We start from the raw sequence: 14,151 nt of genomic DNA on the forward strand, positions 1-14,151 counted from the left end.
CAATTAGTTGTAAGATTTTGAGTTTCAAGTTTTACAGCATTCAATTAGGCCACGTAGTCAGTAAGTTATACTTTATTTATATAGCACAAAAACTGATCTCTGAACAGTTAACAACTTATTTGAATGCTCGGTCCTTCTCATGGCAAATTGGTTAACAAACTTGTGTCTGCACCTAATAAAACCGTATGTATGTTCTTCTCAAGTCTCAATAAAACAAAGTCTAATTTAATCCACAAAAGTAACTACAAGTGGGGATTGTAAATTTGCCACGTGGAAAAAGTACACAGTCTGTGTTTTCCTATTGAGCAGCACAAACCTTCAGAACTAAGGAATATCACATCTCTTAGCTCTTTCTCCAAATCTATAAAACAGTGGTTATAAGAAAAGCAAATGTGCTCTCATAATCTGTCTGTTTGTTAATGCCATCAACCTGCCGGGGACCATAGTTGAAAATGAGCCCGTATGGCTAAATCAGGCACATTTACATGACAGACTTGCTCATGTTAGTTAATGTACATTGTCCTTTCTTCAAATAAAACTAAACACATGTCAGTGATTAAACACGGTGCAGCTGTAAATCACCTCCTTGTAAAGAGGAAAGATATGCACATACGAAAACAGATTCGGTCATCAAGTGCATTCTTTCCACTTTGTTAGCTTTTCTCCCCCCACCCAATTTTCAAATATGTTAATGAGTCACTGAAACCTCTGAGAGGCATATGGGAGGTGCAGCGGGAGATAGACATGGCAAAAGAGGAAGACACCAGAGAGAGAGAGAGAGAGAGAGAGAGAGGGTGAGGTGTAGAGAGAAAAACACACCACCGCCATCAGACACCTGTCAGTGCAGGTGGAGAGAGTGACTGCTGGTTATCTGAACCTGGAGATTTCACTGGAGGACTAACTTTTAACTCCTTGGACTGTTTGTCTTTTCCCTTTTCAACCATCCAGACTTTGTATGCGTGTGTTTTATTTATTATTAGTTTTTCTAACATTGGTGAACTTTAGTTTGAAGATTTAGTCGTGCCTCTGACACCAGTGGATGTAGTTGATGGTTACTGAATCCCAATATTTTGGCTTTTTCCAAGGAGTGAAAAGTGTTTGAGGAGGGACATTTCCATCGCAGACATTTATTCTGAGACTAACTCTTCATCTTTAAGGAGTTTGGCGTGGTTGCGTCTTTTCTCAATACACCCATCATGGCAGACTTCCCCTCCAAGGTTACCACTGAGACCAGCGCACCCAGCGCCCAGGGCTCTCAGCAGGGGGGCAACAGCTTCTCAGGAATGGCTGCTGATTTCACCACCATGGTTGACATATCTTTTATTCGGAGCATCCCGGCCATCCTCATGATTGCAGAAGTGGTATGTCCCAGACTCCAAGCTGTTCTGTTTATACTCCTTTTAACTGTGTTCATTCTAAAATTATTTTCTGTTCCATTTTGTTCAGAGGCTAAACTCCTGCCATGTATCTTTCTTTTCTGCCCCATTTTATGTCAGCGTATGATTTCTGAAACCATCAGTGGATTCATTTACAGTTTATCACATTTTCTTTATTTAATGTTCTTTTATGACAAGACCTAAAACAATTTGTTCATTCCTCTATTGGTACATTCCCACTTCCTTATCTCATCTGTCGCTCTTAGGCACAGGTCAATTATTCCCAGAGAACACATAAATCTGTTTTATAGAACTGGTCAGTTTTTAGAAAAGCTCAGCCATTTAGTACAGTGGAGCTCCATCGTTTTTAACAAATGTTTATTAAACAGAAGTAAAGAGCGCAGTTGTTGGGGACTAGTTTCAGCTGCGGATGAATACACATTTGGTGCGTAGGCCATATCAACTTGGCTGCCATTTTCCTTCTGACATCACGCTCAGGGTGGGAGACTTGAATTCTGGGTAAATGTTATGCTCCTGCATTCTAGGTGGCAAATTGTATAAATGTAGGGGATCTGACAAACCTTTAGAAAAAAAGCATCTGTACATTCAATCTGTGCAAAAAGCTGTTTAATGTGCGCAGGTTTCGATCTGAGACCTTCTTGTAGCCACTTTCTGATTGATCAGCAACTGAAAAGATGATCTGAAAGGACACCGGGCCATATTTCAAAGCAAATCAACATGTTTGGTAACCCATTAGCTAACGTTAGCATTCAACCACTTTATAGTTAACATTACTGGTGGCTTTCAGTCCCTTTACATAGACTATATATATCAATACCACCTGTCTTTATCTGGTGCAACAGTATTATGAATGTGTGTCAACAGGGTGCAGCTTGTGCACTGTCAAGCCTGGTCAGGAGCTGAGATTAATAGAGGTTTTGTGCTTCATGTACATTAGTGGGAAAAAAATTCAATTGCTAGGGGCGGGACAGTTTTGTTGCTCTAATATCTGGTCGTGAGGTTGAATGGAGGGCGGAAGCAATCAGCTTTGGCTCATACTGGTGGTCAAACACAGTCAACACAGAGATCATGTGATTAGCTGAATGACTCACAGGTCGAGAAATCTTTGTCCCCTGATGGCCCTGTTCTCTCTTGTCACACCACTCTGACCATCCCATTATGACACTGAACCTATAACGAGGACAGAGGGACATTGTATATTTTGTGTATGATCTGAGGGTTAACCACCTCTCCACCTCTGCTTTATGTGCTACAGGCTTTATTAACTATTGATTTTACTGTAGTCATCGGGCCAGCTAAATAGCCGTCAACAGTAGTGTAAGATTGTAAGGTGTGGTTGGGAGTGGGGAGGTGTTCACAGTGTGAAAAAAATGTGCAATGTTAGACTAACTTGACCATGTGTTTGATTGCCACAGCAGAAGGTACTCCCTAATCGATCCCTTTGTACTCTGTGTTATTTATTACTCTACTAATCTACTAGCATAACATGATTGTTAATCGGCTAATGTGGGATAACGTATCATTAGCGTCTGTACTTACTGATGGATTTATAAGTTTCGCAATGATTAAGGTTTATGATGTCCAAAGGTTAAGATGTTAACACTGTGTTACAATTCTAAAACAGAGTAAGCTTAAGGTAAAGAGAAGCCAACCATCACAACACAAGACTCTGGAGCTTTTTCACTGAAAACAAATTCCTTCGACTGAACAATAATAGAGATTCAAATTATGTTGATCATCAGTGTTGTGGCACTGTCTTAGTTTCAGGCGATTAGATTTATATTAAAAGATAAGAGTTAAGTGCCAGTGTTCAAAACGTCACACTTTGCTGATTTGTCACATTAAATTTCAGCAAAGTCTCAACCAGAATAAGTCAAAGGACTATTTTAGAAAGTTATCACACCTGGTTTGACCTTTCAGACACCTTTTTTTAAACTAAACAGTTTAGAAGATGAAATCAGCTGAGAAAAATGGGCAGCATTCATCCACTTTCCTTCCAGCATACATTATACAACCAGTTCCAAGTCAGTTCTGTGTCGAACTTCTACTGTAAGTGAATTTACTGTCAACTGGGAGTAACAAAACCAGTTATGGCAAAGACAGAAACATCTAATCTAATGTAAATCTGCAGGATACTGCAGTCATTTGCAGCGGCTAGATGAGATTGCTGTGTAACTGCTCAATGATGATGCAGCATCATTTCCATTTATATTAATGTTGTGCTGCATGTTGTTGGAGATGACTGTGGCAGGAGTCTACGCTGGATGTCTGTTATCCAGATATCCACTGAGCAACACCAGAAGCCCTGAAACGTTGGCCGTTGCCCTCAGAGACTACATTGTTATCAGATGATAGCCGGCTGGGTTTCCAGATGGCAGTTTTATTGAAAAAGAAGTATGTGTTTTTGTGGCGTTTGAGCCTGATGGTCAGAGAACAAACTTTCAATGGGTTTTCAGTGGCCTGTGTGTACGTGTGTGTGAGAGAACTTGTACTTGATACATAGTGAGGACCAGAACGCGTTTACAGAGTGAGGACATTTTTAGGAAAGCAAGTATAACTTGGTTAATTTGTTCTCCCTTTAACTACCTCACAATTTTGAAGCAGTGTTGAGAGGTAAAGCAGTCAATTCTGATATGGTTATGGTTAGATAAGGGAATAGGTTATGTCAACAAGGGTCCTCACGAGTGTAAAAGTACAAGGATTAGTGTGTATGGCAAAATAAATGTAATACAAAAATGGGAAAAGGGTAAAAAGGAGGAGAACCAACAATAGTTGCTTGAAACATTTTTGAAACCAAACATCATTCCCTCTTCATTATTGCATTCATTCCTCTGCAGCACCTGTTATATTCATAGAACAGCCGGTTTCCTGTTTCAAACTTCAAGCTCTTATGCAATATTAATGCATACAATGCATACTGCATTATAAAACACATCTGCATAATATATAACTATTGGGGCTTGTTGTAGGGAGCGTCGTGTAGTTCCCCTCATTGCACAGATTTTCACCCACCGCCTTAATTCAGAGACATTTTAACATGCAGGGATAAAGTAACCGAAGGTTCCTTCCTGCTCTGGTAATTGTGTCATAATCCTTTTAGCACTGTGGCAGCAAATTGATGTGATGGTACAAACCTGAGTGCAGCTGTGGATCCTTGTCACATGTCAAAGTTTTGGTCAGGAAGTTCATTTTCATCTTTTCCTCCAGCTCAGAACAGTGGTCGTTGTCAAGACAGGTGCTTTGTCAAGGTCAACGTCCAAGTGCCAACTGTGTGTATGTTTGAGTATCAGGTGTGTAAAAAGTGAAACTTAATCGCTGCATACACAATAGACTGTCCTTTCATATCCTTTCTCTGGTACAGAAGCAGAGAGTCTTGTGTGGTTTCTGTCAGCATGACATCTCTGCTAAAAAGAGCCCATATGGAGCTTCAATTTCTGACATAAATGTACTGCAAGGAAAAACGGCCAGCATCCGTTATACTCCATGCTAGCATTAGCGCTTAGCTCGAAGCACCACTGCCTCAAAGAGATGCTAGCAACACTCCAGATTCTCACATGAGGACTAACATTGTACAACGTGTGTTGTATGCGTCTTACATGCTCTGATCAGTCCCCCTCACCACAGTGACTGTTAAGAGATATATACTAATACATTTGATTGACAAGGACACAAAGGACTGTTGACACAAAAATGTATAACCTTTTTAAGTAAAGGCATGGACAAACCTACCCGCTCACCCCAAAGTGCAATCTTGTCTTCACAGCATTTGTTAGGAAGTGAACATACAGACACGCACTTGCCTAGCTCAGTGTAGCTACGTTTCAGTTCAGCTTCATCCCGTCCCTTTACTTCTGTCAGTAGGCCTTTTATTTTTTCCTCCAGTCAAAATGATCATTTGTGTAATGTAAAAGAGACCAAACTAATGGAGCATTATAACACAATCAGTAGTTAGATACTAGCCATCTTCTCTTGTTGATCTGTCTTATTTTTTTTGTCTCTCACCGCTCTAGTTTTTTGGACTGCTCCAGTGGTCATTGATAGCCAGCGGACCACACTATCTGCTGCCAGCGTATGGCTGGGTGTTGTTTGTGGCCATCATTTTCTGGATCCTCACCATCATCCTCTTCTGCATGATCCTGTTCAGTGTCCAGCGGCAACTCACCTTTGTCCCCTGGCCCCTGACGGTAGGGAGCGATGTGGGGGAAGGAGGGAAGGGGAGGACAGAAAAGTGGAATGAAGGAAAGATTTTTAAGAGTTGGTTTGCTTACATTAGAAACAGCTTTTTTTCCCCCCCCAGAGTCTAGACAACTAAAACGATAAAGGAGGGAGCATTTTTCAATGAGCTTTTATTGATGATCTGAAATAATAAATCAAGAGTATTTCTCAAACTGTCCCCCATGTCATGTAAAACCAATAAAAATTCAATTTAAAACAAATGCTAAAACTCTCTGGGGCTCCCTGTGCAGCTGTTAGTAGTTGTATCACAGTGCAGACCAGCCAATAAGTCGACAGGATTTAGACTGAAGTTCTACTCTCAAGGATCAAGAATCATTTGGGGTTAGATCAAATGATCAACTTAAAAGTAGCTGACCAAACGAGACAGTGAAGTAGGTTATGAAATGTGAATGCCAGGGCTGTGGTTCAAGGGCGAAAATAAGCAGAAAGGTACGGACACCATGACAGACATGAGAGGCTCTGAGGAAATGTGGCTAATGTTTCTCCTCTTTTGTCAGGTGATGGCGTATAACGGCGTAGCCGCGGTCCTCTACCTGACCGCCTTCCTGGCCAATGCAGCATCTGTGACTCCCTTCAGGTTTACCTATTACTATGGACATTTGGCAGCTGCTGCTGTAAGTAACTGACACCACTTACACTCACTCAAATACAAAGCATGCAGCCTTAAATATGCAAGAAACACTGTGAGGTCACCCTCTGACTATGTGTCTACAAAGACACATTCCTGTGAAAGGTTTGGCGCCCATCTGCCCTCTCTCTGCCATCACTGTTTGGCTAGGTGTGTTCCTGATAGCATGTTTACCTATTAGGCTGTGGCAGGTACCCACGGCCGCCACTTGCAAAGCTGAAGGACGAGGTTTTCTTTATGGCTGCCATGGCTGGGAGGCATGTCATATGACTGGAGGGACTCAAATCTTCTGATGAAAACGTACCTTTGTACCACAGCCGCCTCTCGCTCCTCCCCTCTGCTGTTCAAAGTCAAATGTTTAGAAAAATGTAGGGCAGCAGATGGAAAGATAAAGTGTGGGTTTGCGTGTCAGGCAATATTGGCAATATTTATAAGTTTTATTGTCTCACCCACAGGCTAAAGTCCATGCTGTTTACAACTACAGTAGCACTGATCACATGATTTCATGAAAACACACACACACACACACACACACACACACACACACACACACACACACACAGCACAGGCCTCTGTCCTGTCCTTCTACAGTTCTTATCAGTTGGATTTTACTGACAGGCCAGTGAAGATAAATGAACATTTACGGCCAATCAGGGTATCATTAAAGCTGTTAAATCACAAGTTCTTTGAATTTTGAAGATTTTATCTTTGATTTATATCTTTGCTCCGCCCCATGAAGTCATTAAAATGTCTGCCTCTTTGCCTGTTCAGTTCTTTGGTGCTCTGACGACCTTGGCGTATGGTGCCAGTGCTTTCTTCTCCTACTTGGACTGGAGGGGAGACGGAGTAAACGCTGCCACCAGCACAGTGCCGGCCTAGGACTTAACCTCGTGATGCTGCTCCCGGGCAAACACTCCCTGTGTTCTCTTCCCTACATATACTGAAATTATTTGAAGAGTCCTGTGTTGATACAGAACTATCAACACAGCGTCACGTGACTACAACTGCAGACTGTGGTAACCCAAATCCTGACTTTAGCTTAACCCCAGTAAGTGATAAGATGAAACCAAATTCAGATATCTGATGATATCTATACATTGCTGTTAAGTCAAACCTAATGAACTTTACTAGAAGTAAAGAAATAGAAATTACTAGATTATGGACATATAATTAGGCTTTTCGATCCTGGACCTCTAAAACACAGTTCTTCTTTGAAGAAACTCTGGTTGTCTGCGCTGAGACCACAAATTCAGGCTGGCTCAAAATCAACCCATTTCATAATAACTTCTTTTAATCCCCAAATAGTGCCGACAGTGCCTAAATTCTAGATAACACTGTGGGTGTATTACCATAATATAGTCATAAACATCTCCAGGTTGTATTTGAAATACACATGTGGTGCCTTACTATGAACTCAAAGCAATGGACCATATTCACCTGGCAGCCATTTTCCTCTGACATCACGCTCAGGGTGGGAAGCTCCAACATTGTGCTGGTGTGTTTCAGATTGCAAGACCTGTAAACACTGGCAATCTGACAAACTGTTTTCATTTCACTGCTTCATACTTGTTGAGCAACTGAAAAAACAATAGATAGTGAAAATCTGGCAGGACATCACACTATATTTCAAGATAAAACAACATTTCCATAACAAATATGTTGTTCCCCTTTAAAACATGGCCGGCTATCCCTCCAGATCTTCGCTATCCACCACCTTTGCAGTTGCTGATCAACGGGGAAGCAGTGATGTGGTAACTATCTGTCGGATTCCTTGTTTTATACAACTTGCAACCTGGAACACTGAAGCAAAACATAGTCACAGCATTCAAGCTTCCCACCCTGCACGTGATATCGGAAGAAAATGGCCACCGTGTGGACATGGTCCATTGTTTGACATCATGGGAATTTCACAAACTTGGCCTTCTTGCCAAGAGGAAGACAGATCAATACCACTGTTTGACTTAGCAAGAATTTGTGACACAAGCGGAAACAGTCAGCCTGACTCTTACTGAAATTGACTAGATCCCCTCAACATTTGCACAGAAACAGGAAGTAGCTGTTTTGCTCACGTTATTTCTTGCCAAGGAGCAGTGACGTCCTTGAAGCTTTGTCACAGGCGAGACAAACACTCTGTAAAATTTAAACGTGTTTTAGGTTGTTGTATTAATTAAACAAACAACATATGACGGGTAATGGACTGCCGGTGCTGTTGGGTGGATTTTGTTACCTGCGGACAGAGCCGGGCCAGCTCATCCCCCAGGCCTCCAGTCTTAGTGCTACGCTAAAATAACTAGTCGGTGGATGTAGCTTCTTACTTAACATACAGACGTGAGATTGATGTTCTTCAGCAAAAACAGAGATGGATAATTGATAGTGCACATTTTCCCAAAATGTCTCACTATTCTATCAAAGTGAAAACTTTGGGTCAGTATGTAAGAACGTGTATGCTGCCCCCTGTCTGTTTTGATTTTGAATCTGACAGGTGGCTAATTTTTTTTACATATTGCACCTTTTAAAATGCAAAACAAAGCCAAAAAAAAAGTGATTTGTTCATATTCTGAAAATCGTACTCTCCTACACAAATTCTGAAATTACTATAACAGTATAAGGTGTATAAATCATTATGAGGGAGCGATTTTGATGACATTAATTTGCAAAACTGCCACCAATTATAAATATCCATCTGAATTAATATAACCTGCTCCAAAATCACGTCCTTGTTTGGCTGTTGATTTGTACTGTGCATAGTGTTTGCGGCCCTGTGTGAGTGTGGGGTTTGAGAGTGAGGAAGACAAACGGCCTGGTTATAAGAACTCACTCTTCCTCCAAAATATGACAATCTGACCAGAGACTTTGGTTATGAACATTTCTTTCTTCAGTGTGCGGCACTATTTACCCGCGTCATCCATTAAGGTGAAAGATGTACAAACATAATTATTTAAAACAAACAAACAAAGGAAAAAAAAAATCAGAAACAGTGTTCTCCGTGCATCTTCCATTAAATCAGGTGCTTCTCAGATCAAGGACAGCAACCTTTCAAATGAAGGGAGGGGACAGGAGCCCAATTTACAGCCTTTAATTGTGCAAACAAACGGTTCAACCCTTCTGTGTCATCATCAGTCAGTTTTGACACTATTGCCTCTTCACTGGAGTCAAACGGCCTCTGGTGAAGACACAGTTGTGTGGAAACATTTGCACAATTTAAGTCTATGACATTTGTCAGTGTGCTCCAGTTCCCTTTCTTCCTTTGATAATCACTTTAAGTATGTTTAATATTTCTTGTTTACAGAGCAGTATAGTTGTTGCATTGGTTAGGCTGATGAGTACCATTAAAGGTCCGCGTCATTACATGTTCGACTCCCATGTTAGCCTACTGTCATGTTGTTATTGGAATGTTGGTCTAATGACCTGATATGGTAGTGAAGAATGACTGTATGCGTCTCTTTGTCCTGCAGAAATCCACTTAGAGTTCCTCTCCTGAATATCCAGGCTCAAATAGACACTGGACAAAGCCAAACTACTGATTAATTTTAAAAAGTACATGGGAAAACTGGCTGCTTTAATCAGATATTCAGCAGGATATTAATTTCTCCTGCAATGATTCAAATATTTTAAGTGTTAACATTTTCTTTGATTTATATGGTACAGTGCTCAACTCCTCTTGTATGTGCCTTCATGAAATATGTTGTATCTTTTTGTACCGAGAATTTGAAAATATTCACTAGTACTAGTGAAATCCTGTGTGGGGTGCTTGGGCTCAATCATACAAGTGTTCAAATAAAGCACTTTTTCATTGTAGGCTTTTTACCTTTTTATTTGAAAATACCTTTTCTTTTTTTTTTTACCAACAAATCAACAGTAAACATAAATATACTCTGACATTTGCATCTGTCATGTTAAGACAAGTAGAAAACACTTTGATGTTGTAGCGAAAAACTATACTGTCGATCTTACTTCTAAATGCAGACACACGCACCATCATTCATACACATTCACTATATACATTAAAAATCACTTTCACAGGCACAAAACTCAACACATTGAGTTTTCAAACTGACCAAATAATTTAAAACTTCATAAAACTTACATTAGTTCTGCTATATTCTAACAGGCAAAGAGGGCAGATTCAAACATTCGATCGTGACAAATGGATTCCCCTGCTTCAGTTTTGAGGACGCCTTTCACATAAGAACCAGAAAGATGACCTGAAGACCACAAACATATCTGTAACCCCAGCACCAGAGCTTTGAGTATCTCCTCCCTAACCAGGCAGAACTTATGAAAACACAAAACCACTGTTAGAAATCGGGACTAGACAGCAAACTCCAGCTGAACAAATCAGAATATCTCAAGTAGTCATAAATCCACTGCAGTGGTCATGGAGTAGAAAGACGCCAACACCTTCTGTCTTCACTATTTAACTACAAAGAGGCTCTTGAGTGCACACAACATCCCACCCCCCACATAAAACACAGAGGAATGCATATATGAACTTGCTAGTAGAGGCCATTTGTGCACATACTGTAGTTCCATGGGGAGTGTATCCAGCAGCTTAACATTGGAGTACAAACTGACAAAAACCACTGACAACTATCTGAAGGCCCAGGGACAAAGTTTCACAAAAATAAGTGGAGGAGGAGGCAACTCAAGCGTTGTACACAGTATGTGAGCGTTTCACAGCGGACCAGTGGAGTCGGTGTGTTCTGAGCCTGCAGGGATCAGAGACGTGACCACCAAACCTTGACTGAGGTCCACACCTCGGCCCTCCTTCTCCTAGAAACACAGATTCATACAGCTCGTTTTAAAGCAAAGAAATACAAGAGTCCTGGGTACTTATTTTTGATTTTTAAAAAGAGATCACATTACATTTACCATTTATTAATGATGGTTATTACAAACTGTAAACTAGATTTGCCAATCAGCACTCACTGAATTGTGTGTTTAAATGTGTTTAGAATATACATGAGACTGTCTCTGTTCACCTACAATTATATAGTTAGCTTGCTTTGTTGGACAAGAACAGACAGATCTTCAATTTTAGCTTTGATGAGCTGGAGGTATTAATCATGTATTTGGGCGAAGATTACTGTACATATCCATTAATACATGGTCAGGGAAATCTAAAGCTAAAAGCAGGCTGACATCTAGTGCTAACTTCTCCAACAGTGTTAGCTAAACAACACCTATGGTCTGAGTAGCTTTTCAAATCGCAGTGTTTCAGTGTTCATGTGGTTCCTCATATTATTGCCATGTGTGGTATTGCAGTGAGGAAAGTGTGGAAATTCTTCAGTTAGGACAGTTCTGTATTAGCTAAATTCCTCAGAAAGGAGTTTTTGCTAAAAGCAGTTTAGACATTTTTCTGTAATGACACCCCAGTTTACAATAAGAAAATACAGCACCAACTATCTCTATGCTTAAGAGAAAATCCAAGAAACAAAAATCCTAATGTGATAAATTACAAAATCTCTTGCAGAGATTCTCTATGAAAAGGGATTTAAAGATGTTCCTAAGCTCGCAATCTACTCACATTTCTGTAATCCAGAAACATCTCCTTGAAGGCCATGAAATCAGTGAATGTAAGCAGCATGTCAAAGATGTCACCCGACACCTCCTCTTTGTGTTGCCTGGCAATGGAAGACAGACACAATGTATGATGAGTCTCATCCCATTTTTCTATGTACTTTTGTGCCACCTAGTGGCCCACAGTAAAAATAACATGAGCAACAGGTGCAGCTACAGAATTACTGTCTGAGTGGACTGACTGCTTTCAAAGACAATCATTCCTGTCACCAGCTGAATTAAAGCAGCTGAATTGATGAGAGAGGCAAACTGAAAAAAGAAAATGGCTTCAGGAGAGATCTGCGATGTCACATCTTACATGAGAAGCTCTGTGAAAGTGTTCATGTTGAAGCCAGGGATCCTCTCGGTCAGCTGCTGCTCCAGGTGTTTCTCCAGCAGGTCAACCTACACAACAGCCACGACTGTTACTATGAAATGTGTCAATAAGAAGACATAATATTTGGTACAGCTATAGGTTGAAAAGATAGACAAGGTGATAGATCTCTAAAAATCCTGAAGGTATCTATATCCAATACATACTTACCTCAGGAATAAATCTGTTATCTAATACATTTGTTAGCCATAAGTCAAAATCCTTGCTGACAGGAGTGGGGGTTACATTAAATCTCAGCGAGATGCCCATCGACTCACATATTCATTGAAGATTGGCGTGTAGCTGAGCTTGTTTTCGTCAGAGTCCTCAAATTCCAGGTAATGCTTCTCCATGAAGCTCTGCTGAAGCTGCTGGAACTCCTCCTCTGCAAGAAAAGTACATTACCAGATAAGTGGAAAATCACATATCTTCAAACACATTTTATTAAATTTTGCATTCTGGCCCTTTAAACACCTTTTCCACCACTGTATACAGAAACAGTTTTGCATATGTTGGTCCCTCTGATTTGTTTTTCATTATAAAGTATTTTCTCTACTCTCTTGTTCCACAGTTTATTTAGTGATTTCTCCCACAGAGCAAGAAAAGACTCAATTGCTTGAAGCACCAAAATTCCAATTCAGTTTCTTAGCACTGGTGACATATGTTTTACAACACAAGACAATGACAATTTCTTCTCACTGCCAGGTTGCTGAAATCATCGTTTTTCACAAAGTAATATAAAACAAAATCATACCCATGATGATGTCCTCTATGCAGCCAATAACAGCATCAAAAGCAGTGTCTGCGGCTGAGGAACTGCAGGGAGAAAAATATTGTAATCACTTCAAAGTAGACTTTAAGTGATATGACTCAAACAGCAGTAAGAATTGGTATTATATTATCATTCAGTAAAGCCAATGTAGGCAAGCTGTAAACCTGTCAAAGTTTGGATATTGGCATCCCAAACTGAATGAGATCCATAAGAAAGCAAACACAGCTACTTCTCTGTCATAGTTGCGGCACAGTCCATATGTTATGTGCCACAGAGGACATGCAGTATATCACCACATCACAGCTAGTGACCGCAGTGAGGCTTTAAAGACACTCTAAAGTCAATGCTAAATTCTCAGGTTTTGACCTTGTAAAGCCCCATTTGCATTTAACTTAGAGCACTTGGCTCCACAAAGTCAAAAAAAAAAAAATGCACCTCGAATTGCAATTTGCTTACAAAGTCTAGTGTCTTGACTTCAACTTTCCATACCGTAATCAAGGCCTGACTTAATATTCAATTTGCGCTTCCCTCGGATCACTTTAAAGCAGCTCTGGACCACCCACCTGGAAAGAGCCAAGTTCTCTTCGTCCATATCAATCATTTCTACGATGTTGTCCTCACAGCCCCCAATATCTGGAGAATGAGAGGGGGCATAATCTGAATTGTTCCGTTTTGGTTAAATTAGCTGTTATAAAAACAACTAAGCTAACTAGCAAAGATATTTTTTAAGGAAGCGATAAACTGATGTATAATCATAAAGCTATTTGTCACTGAACAACAACGTAAAGTAGTTAGTCTGAGCTTGTTGACAGGCTAAGTAATGCTTGGCTAACGTTAGCTAACAATATGTAACGCTGTCGTTTAATGTATACAAACGAGTTTAATTTTTTTTTTTTAGCTACATTCTTTAGTGCTCACGCGTTGAAGGTGAATCCGTTCGCCTTCTGTGCTGCATTAAAGAACGTTTAATGAATATAATTTACTTACTTCGTTCCTGGATGTCCATGTTGTTGAATAAATCGCTAACGTGGACGGTAAATAGCGAACGTAATGTTGTTGCCAAGGAAACGGCGCACATGTGTGCACCATTGCGTCCCGTCCGCTACAACAAGGTCATAACGCGTTGGTTCCTATCTGAGTAACATGCTGGCAGTACAGTTTACTAACCAACTTCATTAATGCTTGA

At 40.4% G+C, this 14,151-nt stretch overlaps 2 protein-coding genes across 2 annotated transcripts; one reads left to right on the forward strand and one right to left on the reverse strand.

Annotated features, from left to right (window-relative positions):
- The first annotated feature begins 777 nt into the window (after positions 1 to 777).
- On the forward strand, positions 778 to 10,059 carry LOC119023841 (plasmolipin). The gene is made up of 4 exons (XM_037106059.1): positions 778 to 1,361; positions 5,408 to 5,581; positions 6,131 to 6,247; positions 7,033 to 10,059. The coding sequence occupies exons 1-4, from the start codon at positions 1,197 to 1,199 to the stop codon at positions 7,138 to 7,140; spliced, it is 564 nt and encodes a 187-aa protein (XP_036961954.1). The 5' UTR covers positions 778 to 1,196; the 3' UTR covers positions 7,141 to 10,059.
- LOC119023840 (ADP-ribosylation factor-like 2 binding protein) lies at positions 10,058 to 14,085 on the reverse strand. Its single transcript, XM_037106058.1, has 7 exons — positions 13,953 to 14,085; positions 13,529 to 13,598; positions 12,948 to 13,009; positions 12,472 to 12,578; positions 12,140 to 12,225; positions 11,789 to 11,885; positions 10,058 to 11,034 (listed from the first exon to the last, which is right to left on the reverse strand). Exons 1-7 carry the CDS (start codon positions 14,041 to 14,043, stop codon positions 10,936 to 10,938), a joined length of 612 nt encoding a protein of 203 aa, XP_036961953.1. The 5' UTR covers positions 14,044 to 14,085; the 3' UTR covers positions 10,058 to 10,935.
- Positions 14,086 to 14,151: the final 66 nt, after the last annotated feature.

Source organism: Acanthopagrus latus, chromosome 8 (assembly GCF_904848185.1).
Source record: "Acanthopagrus latus isolate v.2019 chromosome 8, fAcaLat1.1, whole genome shotgun sequence".
NCBI lineage: Eukaryota > Metazoa > Chordata > Actinopteri > Spariformes > Sparidae > Acanthopagrus > Acanthopagrus latus.